Below are 13,888 nucleotides of genomic sequence, written 5' to 3' on the forward strand. Positions count from 1 at the left end.
CAGCAGAACAGTGACAGCAGCTCTGGGTGTAACTGGAGCACAATACATTAGGTATCAGCAGAACAGTGACTGCAGATCTGGGTGTAACTGGAGTACACTACATTAGGTAACAGCAGAGCAGTGGCTGCAGCTCTGGTTGTAACTGGAGTACAATACATTAGGTAACAGCAGAACAGTGACAGCAGCTCCGGGTGTAACATGAGTATAATACACTAGATGGTGGCCCGATTCTATCGCATCGGGTAGTTTAGAGTCTCTGTTAAAATAAAAAATAGTGATATACTCGGACCTTCCGACGGCCCCCGGACTCTGTCCCTCCTCTCACCACGCTCCCGGCATCTTCCGGTCCCAGTAATAATTAACGAGAAGGGCCGGAGATGACGTCATCAGCAGTGTTTCGCACAAAGCATTACTGGGACCGGAAGATGCAGGGAGCGTGGTGAGAGGAGGGACAGAGTCCGGGGGCCGTCGGAAGGTGAGTATATCACTATTTTTTTTATTTTGACAGAGACTCTCTAGAATACCCGATGCGATAGAATCGGGCCACCATCTAGTCTACTATATAATCGTCTAATTCTGTCTGTCTGTAACTGAAATCCCGCGTCGCTGATTGGTCGCGCCCGGCCGGGCGCGACCAATCAGAGACAGGCGCAGTCTGGCCGCGAATTGGCGCGCAATTCGAATGACGCATGCCACTGCTACCGTCGGGAGATCCACGGCGGAGAGAAATATTCTAGAATACCCGATGTGTTAGAATCGGGCCACCATCTAGTAGTATATAGTAGCCTTGTATTCATTGTACAAAACTTTAAAATTATTATTTTTTTCTTTTCTAAGAAAGGTGTTTACAAATTTAAGTTTTGAATATGGGGCCCCGACGGAAATCGGTGAAAGGATGCAGAGCTAATGGCGATAATGAAGAGATGGACAAATCCGGTGATCCTAAGGATTACATGAATCAGCTCTCCCATGAAGTGCTTTGTCATATATTTAAGTGAGTGTCTTTTATTATCCAACTATTATAAATCTTCTATTATCCATCATTAAAAGTAATAATAAAAAGTGTGCCACATTGGCAAACAGGTATTTAAAAAGGCGAACGCCCAGGTAATCACAGTAGCAAAGGCTGACAGATGGATCACACGTGCCAATTGTAGTTATATGGGTGGCACAGTATGTAACATCCTTTATAACTATCTTGGAAAGTGTTAAAGAGGTTGTCCACTACTATAGCATTGATGACCTCTCCTGAGGAGAGGTCATCATTGGTTGGGATCCGACATCCAGGACCCCGGGGATTAACTGTTATCGGAGGCCCCGGCCGGAAGTACTCACTTGCGGAGCTGCTCCTTTTTCACATAGTGGCTCCTGCAGGGTACTACACATCCACCTCATTCATTTGAACAGGAGACGGATGTGTAGTACCAAGGCCCGTTCACTATCAGAACATGACCAGCTCTGCAAGTGAGTATTTCTGGCCAGTGACCTCAGACACCGATATCAGCTACGGGGGTGCCTGGTGTCTGACCCCGACCAATCAGACATTGATGATCTATCCTTAGGATAGGTCATCAATGCTAAAGTAGTGGACAGCCTCTTTAAGGCTCAACTATGTAAACTAGTTAAGAGGATTGCTTTATCCATAACGTTAGTCCAGTACTTGCCCACTATTATCCCCGATGTGCATTTCCCATTCTTACTTCTTGCTGAAGGTACACGGTGGCCACTGCAGCCTTGCAGCTTTGGGGTCCTGGGTTCAAATCCCACCAAGGCCATCATCTGCAAGTAGTCTGTATGTTCTCCCCGTGTTTGCGTGGGTTTCCTCCCACATTCCAAAGACATACTGATAGGGAATTTAGATTGTGAGCCCTATCGAGGACAGTGCCAATAATGTCTGTAAAGAGCTGGGGAATTAATTTCGCTATATATGAATGAGTAAAATAAATACAAATAATTAAATTACTCTTCTCTCCACATCTCTGCAATGAAGAAGTGGAGAGAAAAAAAAACAGTTGCAAAAAATTTCCCCATCTGCAGTTTGTTAAAGGAAGTCCATGAGCAAAGCATGACTGGTCAAACCAATTACAGGTGCTGTGTATTTGGCCAAAAATTACACCTACATGTTTTCTCTCTTTCCACCGCACCCTCTTTAAATGTTTGCTCTGGTTTTCTAAAGACGACGGAGAAGGGTGGAGATAGAACAGGTGGGAGGGTGCACTTAATTGCTTGGCCATGCCATGAGGGCACCAAGCGCCTGTAATTGGTTTGAACAGCCATTCTGTGCTGACAGTGCCTTTAAAACCTAACAAACCGCACTGTACTCGCCTTCCACAGGTCAGCTGATGAGTGCCGGCGCTGCTCCTCATGTCTGTCATTGGCTGCTGCACTGATATCACGTTGACATCTTGGCAGCCATTCATTGAGCCCAGCGGCTCTGATGCGGGTGTTCCATCTACACGGGCCGATCCGTTAAGCTCACTGGCTGTCAAGGTGATGTTAGCCAATGCCAGGCTCTTGGAGCAGCAGCAGACGCTCGCCGGTGGACTTCAGGTAGGTGAATACAGAGCAGCTCCTTATGTCTTAATATTCAGCCCTGGCTGCAGCTTAATATTTGAAAGGGTATCACCCCTTTTTAAGGCAGGATCCTTTACTAAAACACCAACAGGCATAACACAGAAGCATTGCCGTGTACTATGTGAGCACTCCTATGATCGCTTAGTCATTTCATTCAGTGGAACTAAAAAAAATGGGAAAAAAGGAACGGTAAATGTTTACAGCAATATAAAAAAGAGAACAGAAATTTTGTTTCTTTATCGCCTTATTGGGGGACACAGAATACCATGGGGTGTATGCTGCTGCTGCTAGGAGGCTGACACTATGCAAAACAAGAAAATTAGCTCCTCCCCGGCAGTATACACCCACCGACAGGCACTAGGCACCTCAGTTTGTGCTTAGTGTCTGTAGGAGGCGGACCGGGATCTTCCCAGATCCGAAATTAACCTTTTCTTTCCTTAGGTGTTCTAGTGGAACTTTTTAATTCTCTTGTCTTTTGTTTTGCAGATTCAAGTCGGGAAACAGGGTGAAAGTTCACTCTGCTTTCCCATATCAGGCGGCTGAGCGAGCAGTGTGGTGATCCCACATCGCAACTCTCAGTGCGCTGGCAGGACTTTTTCCCATATCACCTCCGGGTGCTATGGGATGTGGACAGGTGGCTGGTCCTTGCCAAAATCCCCCTCCTCACCCCTCTCTCGGGACAGGGCTGAGAGGAAGACGGCGATCGCAAGATTCCCCTCGCCATCAAGAGGCTAATGCCGTCTTCTGCAGAACGCGGGTACAGAGGACAGCGGCCAGCGACTTGCCACTACCCTTGTGAGAGGTCCCTGTGGTCATCCTCTTCAGGGACGTCAGGTAGGTGCCTGAACGATCCCTCCAGCCCGCAGCATCCCCAAGAGGCACATTGGTGGGTAACTGGACATCACCAGGCTATTTGAATTTCCCGCCCCTCTCCCTGCCTGACGGGCACCGCTCTCACCAGCCGCGCGCCTCTCCACTCATATTAAAGGGCTGAATACAGGGATTTTCTCTCCCTGTTTTCATAGCTGGCCATGGTTTTCCACAGCTCTCCTGCGCGCCCAGTACCTCCATTACAGGGACTTTCTCTTCTCCTTCCTGGGCGATTTAATCACGGGGCTGCGGCGCCGGTTTTTACTTTCAGTTGAGCTCCCGCTCTCAGGGCGCCTCCTCCTCCTTCTGAGCGCGCTTTCCTCGCGCCTTTTTTAGCCCATCACAGGGCTCCTCGTTCCCTTCCTTCATGCCAGCTCCAATTGCGGCTCAGCCGCTAAGCTCCGCCCACCGCTCACCTCATCAGGCATTTCCTGTTTCTTCGGTCCTGCCTTTCTGCGCTGCTTGGGGGACACTTCAGCATTTCTGCTGCTCGCCGGAACTAGGTAGGCTCTGCTCTATGCAGAGATATTAGCCCTCCTCCACAGTTCTTTCCCCAATTTCCGCGGCCATTCAGCGCAGTTTTCCTTATACCCAACCCTGCAGGGGAGCTCTGTTTCAGGCCCACCGCTACTCATTACGCCTGTGCGCGCTGTAAAAGGAAGTGGGCTTCGGGTCAGCCATCTCCTTTCTGCCCGTCCTGCAGTCCTTCAGCTATGTCGGCCTCTCAGGAGCACACAGATTTCCGTGATGGGGGCACTTCTCCTCTCCCAGAATGGGCCGTAGCTATGTCTCAGTCGGTATCCGATCTGACCAAAGTCTCTCAGTCCCTGGTCCAGGTCCTAGAACGTTTGCCTCAGCTATCTTCAGCCACCGCTGCTCCGACCGCCTCTCAGGGTGAGTCGTCCGCTCCTGACCGCGACCTTCAGAGGGACAGGCAGAATAGGATGTCCAGGAAGCGTCTCCTATCGGGCTCGTCTTCCAGTTCGCTAGGCCCGTCTGCTTCACCCAGGTGTCCGTCTCCTTCAGTGGACGACCTTAGGTCAGACGACGATCCACAATCAGGATCTAGTTCAGAAGCAGATGACATGTCTAAAACACAAAGTATGGTCGATAGTCTTCTTTCAGCTATTTTCCAAACCCTGGAGATTAAGCAGGACAAGCCCCTTCCTCAGGAATGTTCTGTTCCATTTAAACGTTCAAGACCTCCATCTATAACTTTTCTAAACCACAACGAGTTTGATACTACTCTAGCCAAACATTGGGAGCACCCTGAGCAACGCTTTTTGGGCCGCAGGTATTTGGATGTTCTGTACCCATTTGAGGCTGATTTGCTTTCTAAATGGACCAAAGCCCCTGAAGTGGACCCTCCCGTTTCTCGCATAGCCTCTAAGACAGTTCTGTCCCTTCCAGACGGTGCATCGCTTAAGGATCCGACAGACAGGCAGTTAGAATCTTTGGCGAAATCTATCTTTGAGGCCTCCGGTGCCTCCCTCTGCCCTATTTTCGCCTCCTCCTGGGTAGCTAAAGTCATTTCGGCTTGGGCAAAAATTCTTCGCAGGGGCATCTTAGCGGCAGCTCCCCAGGACGAGCTGGCAGATCTAGCAGATCAAATTAATCACGCGGGTAAATACCTTTTAGCCGCCTCCTTAGATGCGGCCGGTTGCGTTGCTAGGGCTAACAGCAATATAGTAGCTGTCCGCCGAGTTCTTTGGTTAAAGTCATGGAATGCGGATACCACCTCAAAAAAGTCGCTCACCAATCTGCCCTTCCATGGTTCTAGGCTCTTTGGGGCCAAGCTGGATCAAATAATTTCCGACGCCACTGGGGGCAAAAGTACTTGTCTCGACCAAGACGTATTTTTAATAGAAAGGGTTTTCGGCCCTTTAGGCCTTTTCGTCCGTTCTCGTCCACAGAGAGATCTGTCCAGCAAGAGCGTCCTTCCGCATCTAGGGAGCGAGAGCAGAAGAAACCTTCTTACAAGCCCGCTCCCCGCTGGAGATCTAGAGGACAATACTGCAGGTCCTCAGGTGCCCGTTCCGGTAGGTTTGCCTCCAAGTGACGGGGCACCCCCACCTGGAAGTTTTTCCAGGGTGGGAGGCAGACTTTCCTTTTTCGTGGACGCTTGGCTGTCGGTTGTCGACGACGCTTGGGTCAGGGAACTAATCGCATCCGGTTACAAGATCGAATTTTCTTCCCCGCCAGACAGGCGTTTTTTCCTGTCTCGTCCTCCAAGACAACGGTCCCACATTCCAGGATTCTTTCAGGCCGTCTCCTCCCTTCTTTCCGCCGGAGTGATTGTTCCCGTTCCCTCAGACGAACGGTTTTCAGGGTTCTACTCAAATCTCTTCGTAGTCCCGAAGAAAGACTGTTCCCTGCGGCCAATCCTGGACCTCAAGTTGCTCATTCGCCACGTGAAGATTCTTCACTTCAAAATGGAGTCTCTTCGATCGGTGATAGCCTGGAGAATTTCTCTGTTCTGTGGACATATGGGATGCCTATCTTCACATCCCTGTTTGCTTGCAGCATCAGAAATATCTCAGGTTTGCGATTCAGGACGATCATTACCAGTTCACGGCTCTCCCTTTCGGCCTAGCCTCCGCTCCCCGTGTTTTCACGAAAGTGATGGCGACGGTCATGGCCATCCTTCGATCCAGAGGGATTCTCATCATTCCTTATCTGGACGATCTCTTAATCAAGTGCTCGTCCCGTCAAGACTGTCTCCTAAGTCTTCAGATAACCCTGGATACTCTCGACCGTCTCGGATGGTTAGTCAACAAAGAAAAGTCCGTCCTCAGCCCCACTCAGCGTCTGACCTTTTTAGGCATGGAGTTCGACACGAACCTGGCCAGGGTGTTTCTTCCGAGGGAAAAATTTGCAGTTCTGTTCAAAGGGATTCGAGCCCTCAAACGGCCGACGCCCATTCCCCTTCGATTCTGCATGAAAGTTCTGGGGAAGATGGTAACTTCCTTGGAAGCAGTGCCCTTTGCACAGTTTCACCTTCGTCCTCTTCAGCTGTCCCTCCTTTCAGCCTGGGACAAGACGACGAGGTCCTTAGACCGGCCAATTCTTCTCCCTCTCAAAGTGAGGCAATCCCTCACTTGGTGGACGATGTCTTCATCAGTCCTCCAAGGGAGGTCCTTCCCGCTTCGGTGGCAAGTGATCACCACCGATGCCAGCCTCCTGGGTTGGGGAGCGGTTTTTCATCAGAGAACGGCTCAAGGACACTGGAACCCTCAGGAAGCTCTTCTTCCTATCAATCTGCTCGAGATCAGAGCAATCTTTCTGGCCCTTCTTCGCTGGCAACCCCTTCTCGTCGGCAAGCCGATCCGCATTCAGTCGGACAACGCCACGGCTGTGGCGTACATAAACCATCAGGGCGGCACGCGCAGCCACCAAGTCATGTCAGAAGTGGCCAGGATTCTGCGCTGGGCGGAACGTTACGTCCCAGCAATCTCCGCCGTTCACATTCCAGGGGTGGAAAACTGGGCAGCCGACTTTCTGAGTCGTCAAGGCCTAGCGTCAGGCGAATGGTCTCTCCATCCCTCAGTCTTCGATCAGATATGCAAGCGCTGGGGTTCTCCGGACGTCGACCTCATGGCATCTCGGATGAACCACAAGGTTCTGCGCTTCGTAGCCAGGTCCAGGGACCCTCTAGCCGTCGCTTGCGACGCCCTAGTTATTCCGTGGTCCCAGTTCCAACTCCCTTATCTTTTTCCACCTCTTGCCTTGATCCCAAGAGTGGTCAAGAAGATAAAATCGGAAGGCGTTCCAGTAATTCTTGTGGCTCCAGACTGGCCGAGACGGCCTTGGTATGCGGAACTGGTGAACATGCTCGCGGACGTTGCCTGGAGACTTCCAGTCCGTCCGGATCTTCTCTCGCAAGGCCCCCTTTACCACGAGAATTCTCGGTCTCTGAATTTAACGGCATGGCCGTTGAGGCCGCAATCCTAAGAGAATCAGGTTTTTCCAACCAGGTGATTCAGACGATGATCAAAGCCAGGAAGCCAGCCTCTTCCCGCATTTACCACAGGTGTTGGAAGGCTTTTTTCCGTTGGTGCGACGATAAAAAAAAGTTTTTCCAATGGCCTTTTCCATTCCGTCCATACTGGGTTTTCTCCAGTCTGGCTTAGATTCGGGTCTGTCTCTCAGCACCCTGAAGGGCCAGGTTTCTGCCTTGTCTATCCTCTTTCAAAGAGAGCTCGCTTCCTTACCGCAGGTTAAGACGTTCCTCCAAGGAGTCGCTCATGTGGCTCCTCCTCATCATTCACCAATAGAACCGTGGGATCTCAATCTCATTCTTGGCGCTCTCCAAAAGGCGCCGTTTGAACCCATCCAGGACATTCCTTTGTCACTTCTGTCATGGAAGGTGACCTTTTTGATCGCCATTACATCCATCAGAAGAGTTTCTGAGTTAGCGGCCTTGTCATGCCGTTCTCCTTATCTGGTGCTCCATCAGGATAAAGTCGTCCTCAGGCCCGTTCCTTCCTTCCTGCCAAAGGTGGTTTCCTCCTTTCACATCAATGAGGATATCGTTCTTCCATCGTTTTGTCCAGCTCCTTCTCACCCTCTTGAGAGGTCACTCCACAAGCTGGATGTTGTTAGAGTGTCTACCTCGCTAGGACCGCTTCACTTCGTCAATCCGATTCATTGCTGGTCATCTCTGAAGGTCACAGGAAAGGGCTTCCGGCATCCAAATCCACGATCGCTCGCTGGATTCGTTCTACCATTCAGGAAGCATACCGACTTCAGGAAAGACGGCCCCCTCCGGGAGTGAGAGCTCACTCCACCCGGGCTGTGGCAGCTTCATGGGCCGTTCGACACCAGGCTTCGGCTCTGCAACTTTGCAGGGCCGCGACCTGGTCATCCTTGCACACATTTGCGAGGTTCTACAGGGTTCATACCCAGGCCTCGTCTGATGCAGTTGTTGGTAGGAAGGTTCTGCAGGCGGCGGTGGCGCACCGGCCGACCTAAGCCTTTCCTGTTCTTTCGTTCCTTATTGCTGTTCCCGCCCTTGGGACTGCTTTGGAACGTCCCATGGTATTCTGTGTCCCCCAATAAGGCGATAAAGAAAGATGGATTTTTGGTTCTTACTGTAAAATCTCTTTCTTGGAGCCTTCATTGGGGGGCACAGCACCCTCCCTGTTTAAATTGTACCGTGTTGGGTCTTTGAGTCCCCTGTTGGGTTGGTACATATGTTTAGAGAGTTTCCGTTGCTTCTCCTACTGCTTTCTCACCAACTGAGGTGCCTAGTGCCTGTCGGTGGGTGTATACTGCCGGGGAGGAGCTAATTTTCTTGTTTTGCATAGTGTCAGCCTCCTAGCAGCAGCAGCAGCATACACCCCATGGTATTCTGTGTCTCCCAATGAAGGCTCCAAGAAAGAGATTTTACGGTAAGAACCAAAAATCCATATTTTTCCTCTTGCACAATGCTTTTACTTTGAAAAAAAAAAAACAAGTTTTGGAATCACTAACTGGAATGGCAAGAATAATTTAATTGTCATTTGAACTGTACATTAAATGCTCTAAAAATGAAACCTAAAAATCAGTGGCTCAGTTGCTGCTTTATTCTGTTTCCTTTAAGAAAATGTAATAGTTAATTTTTCCTAACCACAAAGCATTGCATTTGTCACATATGCATTTTTTTTTTTTAAATTTATAAGTAATCTTTGTATTATTGGAGGTCCTCATAACACAACTTCTCGGTTTTCTTGGTAGATATCTGCCACTGCAAGACATCATGTGCATGGAGTGCTTGTCCAGGAAGCTGAAGGAAGCGGTGACTCTGTATCTGCGTGTCGTCAAAATGGTTGACCTTTGCGCTGGACGCTGGTGGGAGTATATGCCAACCGGTGAGCAACAGTTATATTTATTATTATTTCTGTTTTTCTAGCCAAATAGTATTTGACTAATGCCGATTTCGGACTGAAAAAAACGAGTGCCAGTTGACTGTGGATGTGTCAGTTGATGCTCAATGAGCAATAATTGGAACCAAACGATCGCTAGTATGATCATTCTGTCCCCATGAAACATCATGTTATTGATGGCACATTTTCTGTTTATACAAGTGAAGTGCTGCCGGTAACAATAATTTTTGCCAGCATTTTCCTCATTTGACGTAGATTGTTTGCATGTTTACAAGGGCCTATAATCAGGAACGAGCACTCCTATGGATCTCTTAAGTATAAATAAGACCTTCCCCTCTAAAGTGTGTGTGTGTATGTATATAATATATATATATGTGTGTGTGTATTTAACTCTTAAGAGTTTCCAGTTTTAATTGGTGCCCCATCCGTAGGTAATCAATATCAGATCGACTGATTACCAGTTGGCTTTTTTGAAGGGGCTGAGTGACCTCTTTGTGGGTTGCTTTGCTCTGTACATTAGCATTACCATTGTACCTTCCTTCAGGATTACTGGACTCTTTATTTCCACAGATTGTCTAATTATAAGACTTATCTTGTGTTTCCATACAGATGAAAGTGTCACCGATTGATGTTGCTTATTTTCTGTTCCTGTAGGTTTCACTGATTCCAGTTTTCTGAAACTACTTAAGAAGATGCCAGATATTGAACAGCTTTATGGCCTTCACCCGAGATATTTGGAGAGGCGCAGAGTTCGAGGCCATGAGGCCTTCAGCATTCCCGGTGTGCTAGAAGCTTTGCAATCATGCCCAAATCTTTTGGTGAGCAACTCTTAAGCATGTCCATAAACCCAGTAAGAGTCTTAATGTGATCTATCCCTGCTGTGATGTCTTCTGTCGATACACCTTAGATGTGTAATAATATTCAGATGGATACTTGCATGTTCAGTCTTCGGAGTAGTCTTGTCATGTACCAATGTGTTCTATAACCTAACAATTTATCTTTTTATTGCCGCACTATCACCAGGGTGTAGAGACCTCACATCTGGAACTTGTAGAAGCTATATGGACCTATATGCCACAAGTTCACATTCTAGGCAAGTTTCGGAATCGAAATGGAGCTTTTCCCATTCCCCCAGAAAATAAACTCAAAATACCCATTGGTGCAAAAATCCAGACGTTACATTTAGTGGGTAGGTATCTGATACACATAAATTGCTTATCCACTGACATGGTCTTAAATTACTAAGGTGTTGCCACATTTTCCACTCTATACAGGTGTGAATGTTCCTGAAATCCCATGCATTCCTATGCTGCGTCATCTGTACTTAAAATGGGTGCGTCTAACCAAACCTCAGCCTTTTAAAGACTTCTTGTGCATTAGCCTCCGAACCTTTGTGATGCGAAATTGTGCTGGTAAGGACTCAATAGTGGTGTATGTTTTGACCGGATTGCAAACCCTAATTGGAGAACGTTTTTTTTAAAAAGGACCAAAAGTGACTTCTTTTTACTTTATTCTTGCTGCTCCCTTTAGTATTCTGTTTTATAGATACTTTTCTTCTACTTTGCTCTGCTTTGCCAACAAAGAAAACTGTGAGCAGCATCTCCTTTTTAAACACCATAAATATCTTTGAATTTGAGACACTTTATCCAGCGCACTCTTCATCAAAACTGGCTTCTAAAAACACAAAGTTTGATGAATGCGAGCCTTCATTTTCATCTTGAAACTCTATCTTTGGTCTTTAGATTTTTCTGACAGTGATACCCTATAGTTTGTCCATTGGTGTTTAAGTCATTTTAACGTTTTCCTTATCTTTTGGACTATATGCGACATGGGACCATAAAACGCACCAAGGTTTAGACAAAAGGAAACAGGAAAACTCTTTCATAGTAATTAATACTTCCAGGTAGTTCTAAGGAAACATGGGTTATTGTAAATGTGCAAACGTACCTGCTGCATAATGATTGTATTTACTGTGGCTTAAGAAATAATGCATAGCAACAGCTGGATCAGGGATAAATAGACTGATGCAGCAGAGCTCAGTGTATAGTTAAATCCTTAACAGCCTAAGTGTTGTGACCCGGGACCAGGGCCTCTTCCTTGTCCCTACCACTAGGGAACGCCCTAACTCGCCCTATTCCCCGGGATACTTCTGAAGCTGAAAATGCTGGAGCCTCCACTCTTGCCTTATCTCCTGAATCAGCCCTCGGTCTGTTCTTTTCCCCCACCCAGGGAAGAGGGGCGCTACTGTGCACCTCAGTACACTATTCCGAAGAACAAGGCAACACAAACAAGGGTAAACTGAAAACACCAAGCATGCAAATATTTACTCACATATAACAAATGCTTCAGGGAGTGAATGATGGGGAATAACCAAAGTAACAGGAGGGAAGGGAATGATCACACTTACAAACCATGCAACATTCACAAATAATGCCTCCAAAACTCGTCATATAAACACCTCTCCTCCAAGCCATGGAGCAAAAGCTAGGTCTGACATGGGTTCGAATCAGGACCCAGATTATAAAAGGGATGGGAGTGGCTAACCGACCTCAGCTGAGAGCTCATACTCCCAGAGCTCCCAACATTGCCGATTAACCCCTGTTCTGCCAAAAGAAACAAACACCATTTAAAAAGGTGCTACTTTTTTCAATAAAGTCTAATTTTTATACTATACGGGTGTTCCCAATTTCTGTAGGCATGCTATTGTCTTTTGTCTCCATAACTCTAAAGACATGGGCACAAGTATAAAGAAAAAAAGAACCTTTGATATGCCCGACTTATATCGTGCTACTACATTGCCCTGTAATTGTAACTGATCGCTAGCGTCAATTTTCCTTTTGAGTCAGTCTGAGTACACAAGCTTATGTCATATATGATTGAAGTCACTTTTTTTTATTTTTCTTTATATACGGATACATCTTTTTGTAGCCTTAATTTTGTCATTTTGTTTTGTTAAAGGACCTACAAATTCCTTAAAATATGTGCCATTGGTCACTGGTTTGGCTTCAGCTCGCAACTTGGAGCATTTAGAGCTTGTTCGAGTTCCTTTTTTAGGTGGCCTTATACAACATGTTGTGGAGGACAGTTGGCGGTCTGGTAAGTGATACTCGGTACATACCATAATTAATGTTCAGAATAACTGGATAAACTTGTTTTCTCCTACGCCTCATTGGGGGACACAGGACCATGGGTGTTATGCTGCTTGCTACTAGGAGGACACTAAGTGAAAACACAGAAAAGTTAACTCCTCCTCTGCAGTATACACCCGCCCACCGACTGAGGTTGAATCAGTTCTTGCTTGGTGTCTGTAGGTGGCACTTGGGTCTGGCTTCAGACCCCAACGTTTTTATTTTATCTTTTGAATTTTCTGTAAATTTTTATTTTTTATCTAACGGAGTGAAGAGGGCGACGGATCCTCTCTAGGATCTGATCTCCCCTGAAACATCAACAGGCGAGAACGCAGAGTATACCTCCCTGTACCCTCTCCTGCGACGACTGGGTCATGCCTGAGCTCATTTTACGGGCGACTGTCCCTTCACGGTCCTGATCTCCCCACACCTGCAAGAGGCGACCGCATGGAATGTAGTCTATATGTCCCTTCACTGGGAGCCGGACAGAGACCCGATCTATTGGTGTCCGTGCAGCCCCCACTGCTTCACCACTGTTTCAAAGCGGATGATGGAAGGAGGCGGACAGTTCCTTCTCCACCTCCCTATCAAAGGGATGGTGGATTGAGGGTGGACTATGTGACAGTATCCCGCAGCCAACATGGTGGAACATCCCGCAGCATCCAGCTCTGCTACATCTGTGGTGGCACATCTAGCAGCATCCAGCCCTGCTACACCTGCGCTGGCACATCCTGCGGCTCCCAGCTCTGCTGCATATACTGAAGTGATGAATACATAGCCAGGAATGTGGATATACAAAAATACCATAATTTAATTAGGGACACTCTCTGTCCAAATAGCATATCATCAAGAAAATATGAGAGTTTAAATTCCCTCCCAAAGAAAGAAAAATATCAGAAAAATACTAATAATGCATTTTGTCATCTATACAAAAAGTTCACTTTTATTAAATATAAAAACAGTTCCTCAAATGACAAAACATACAATTACAAAAAATACAAAAAATATTATACAAATGTAAGAGGCAGATAATGATGCAACCGTGGTTGTGACATGGAGACATATGTAAACAAGGTACCAGAAACTCCCATGTAAAAATCAATAGTTATAATGCTAACAACAATAAGTGTCATCTATTAAATATTAATGTAAACATGAATAGAAAAAAAATTTTTTTAAAATTTTTTAATAGAGACACACTACATTAGAAAGAGGGGAGGAAACATCCCAGTATAATCCATTAAGTAGTGTTAGCAAAAAAGATCATGTGTATAAACATCAAGAGTTCCCTTACCCAGAATAAAGAAATGTCGCCACGTCACACAGAACACCCCGACGCGCGTTTCGCACCTCGCTTCCTCGGGGGGCGATATAATCCCTCCTGAAATTGTTAGCCTTAAATAGGCCCTCATATATGAGCCGGATCCAATCGCTCTGTGTAGAGCGAGCGCA

At 47.0% G+C, this 13,888-nt stretch overlaps 1 protein-coding gene across 2 annotated transcripts in view; it reads left to right on the top strand.

Moving 5' to 3' along the window:
• Window positions 1–13,888, top strand: part of FBXO38 (F-box protein 38) — a 122,962-nt gene that overhangs the window by 2,267 nt on the left and 106,807 nt on the right. The window contains exons 2-7 of one of the 2 annotated variants that reach the window (XM_073575178.1): window positions 838–994; window positions 9,160–9,293; window positions 9,963–10,126; window positions 10,332–10,497; window positions 10,583–10,720; window positions 12,267–12,404. In XM_073575178.1, the coding sequence (XP_073431279.1) occupies window positions 867–994; window positions 9,160–9,293; window positions 9,963–10,126; window positions 10,332–10,497; window positions 10,583–10,720; window positions 12,267–12,404 (868 nt within the window). In that variant the 5' untranslated portion in view covers window positions 838–866. The remainder of the gene's footprint in view (window positions 1–837; window positions 995–9,159; window positions 9,294–9,962; window positions 10,127–10,331; window positions 10,498–10,582; window positions 10,721–12,266; window positions 12,405–13,888) is intronic. The other variant, XM_073575179.1, reaches the window with a different exon arrangement.

The sequence above is a fragment of the Dendrobates tinctorius genome, unplaced genomic scaffold, assembly GCF_039654945.1.
Source record: "Dendrobates tinctorius isolate UK_male_01 unplaced genomic scaffold, ASM3965494v1 ptg000043l, whole genome shotgun sequence".
In the NCBI taxonomy this organism is placed as follows: Eukaryota; Metazoa; Chordata; class Amphibia; order Anura; family Dendrobatidae; genus Dendrobates; species Dendrobates tinctorius.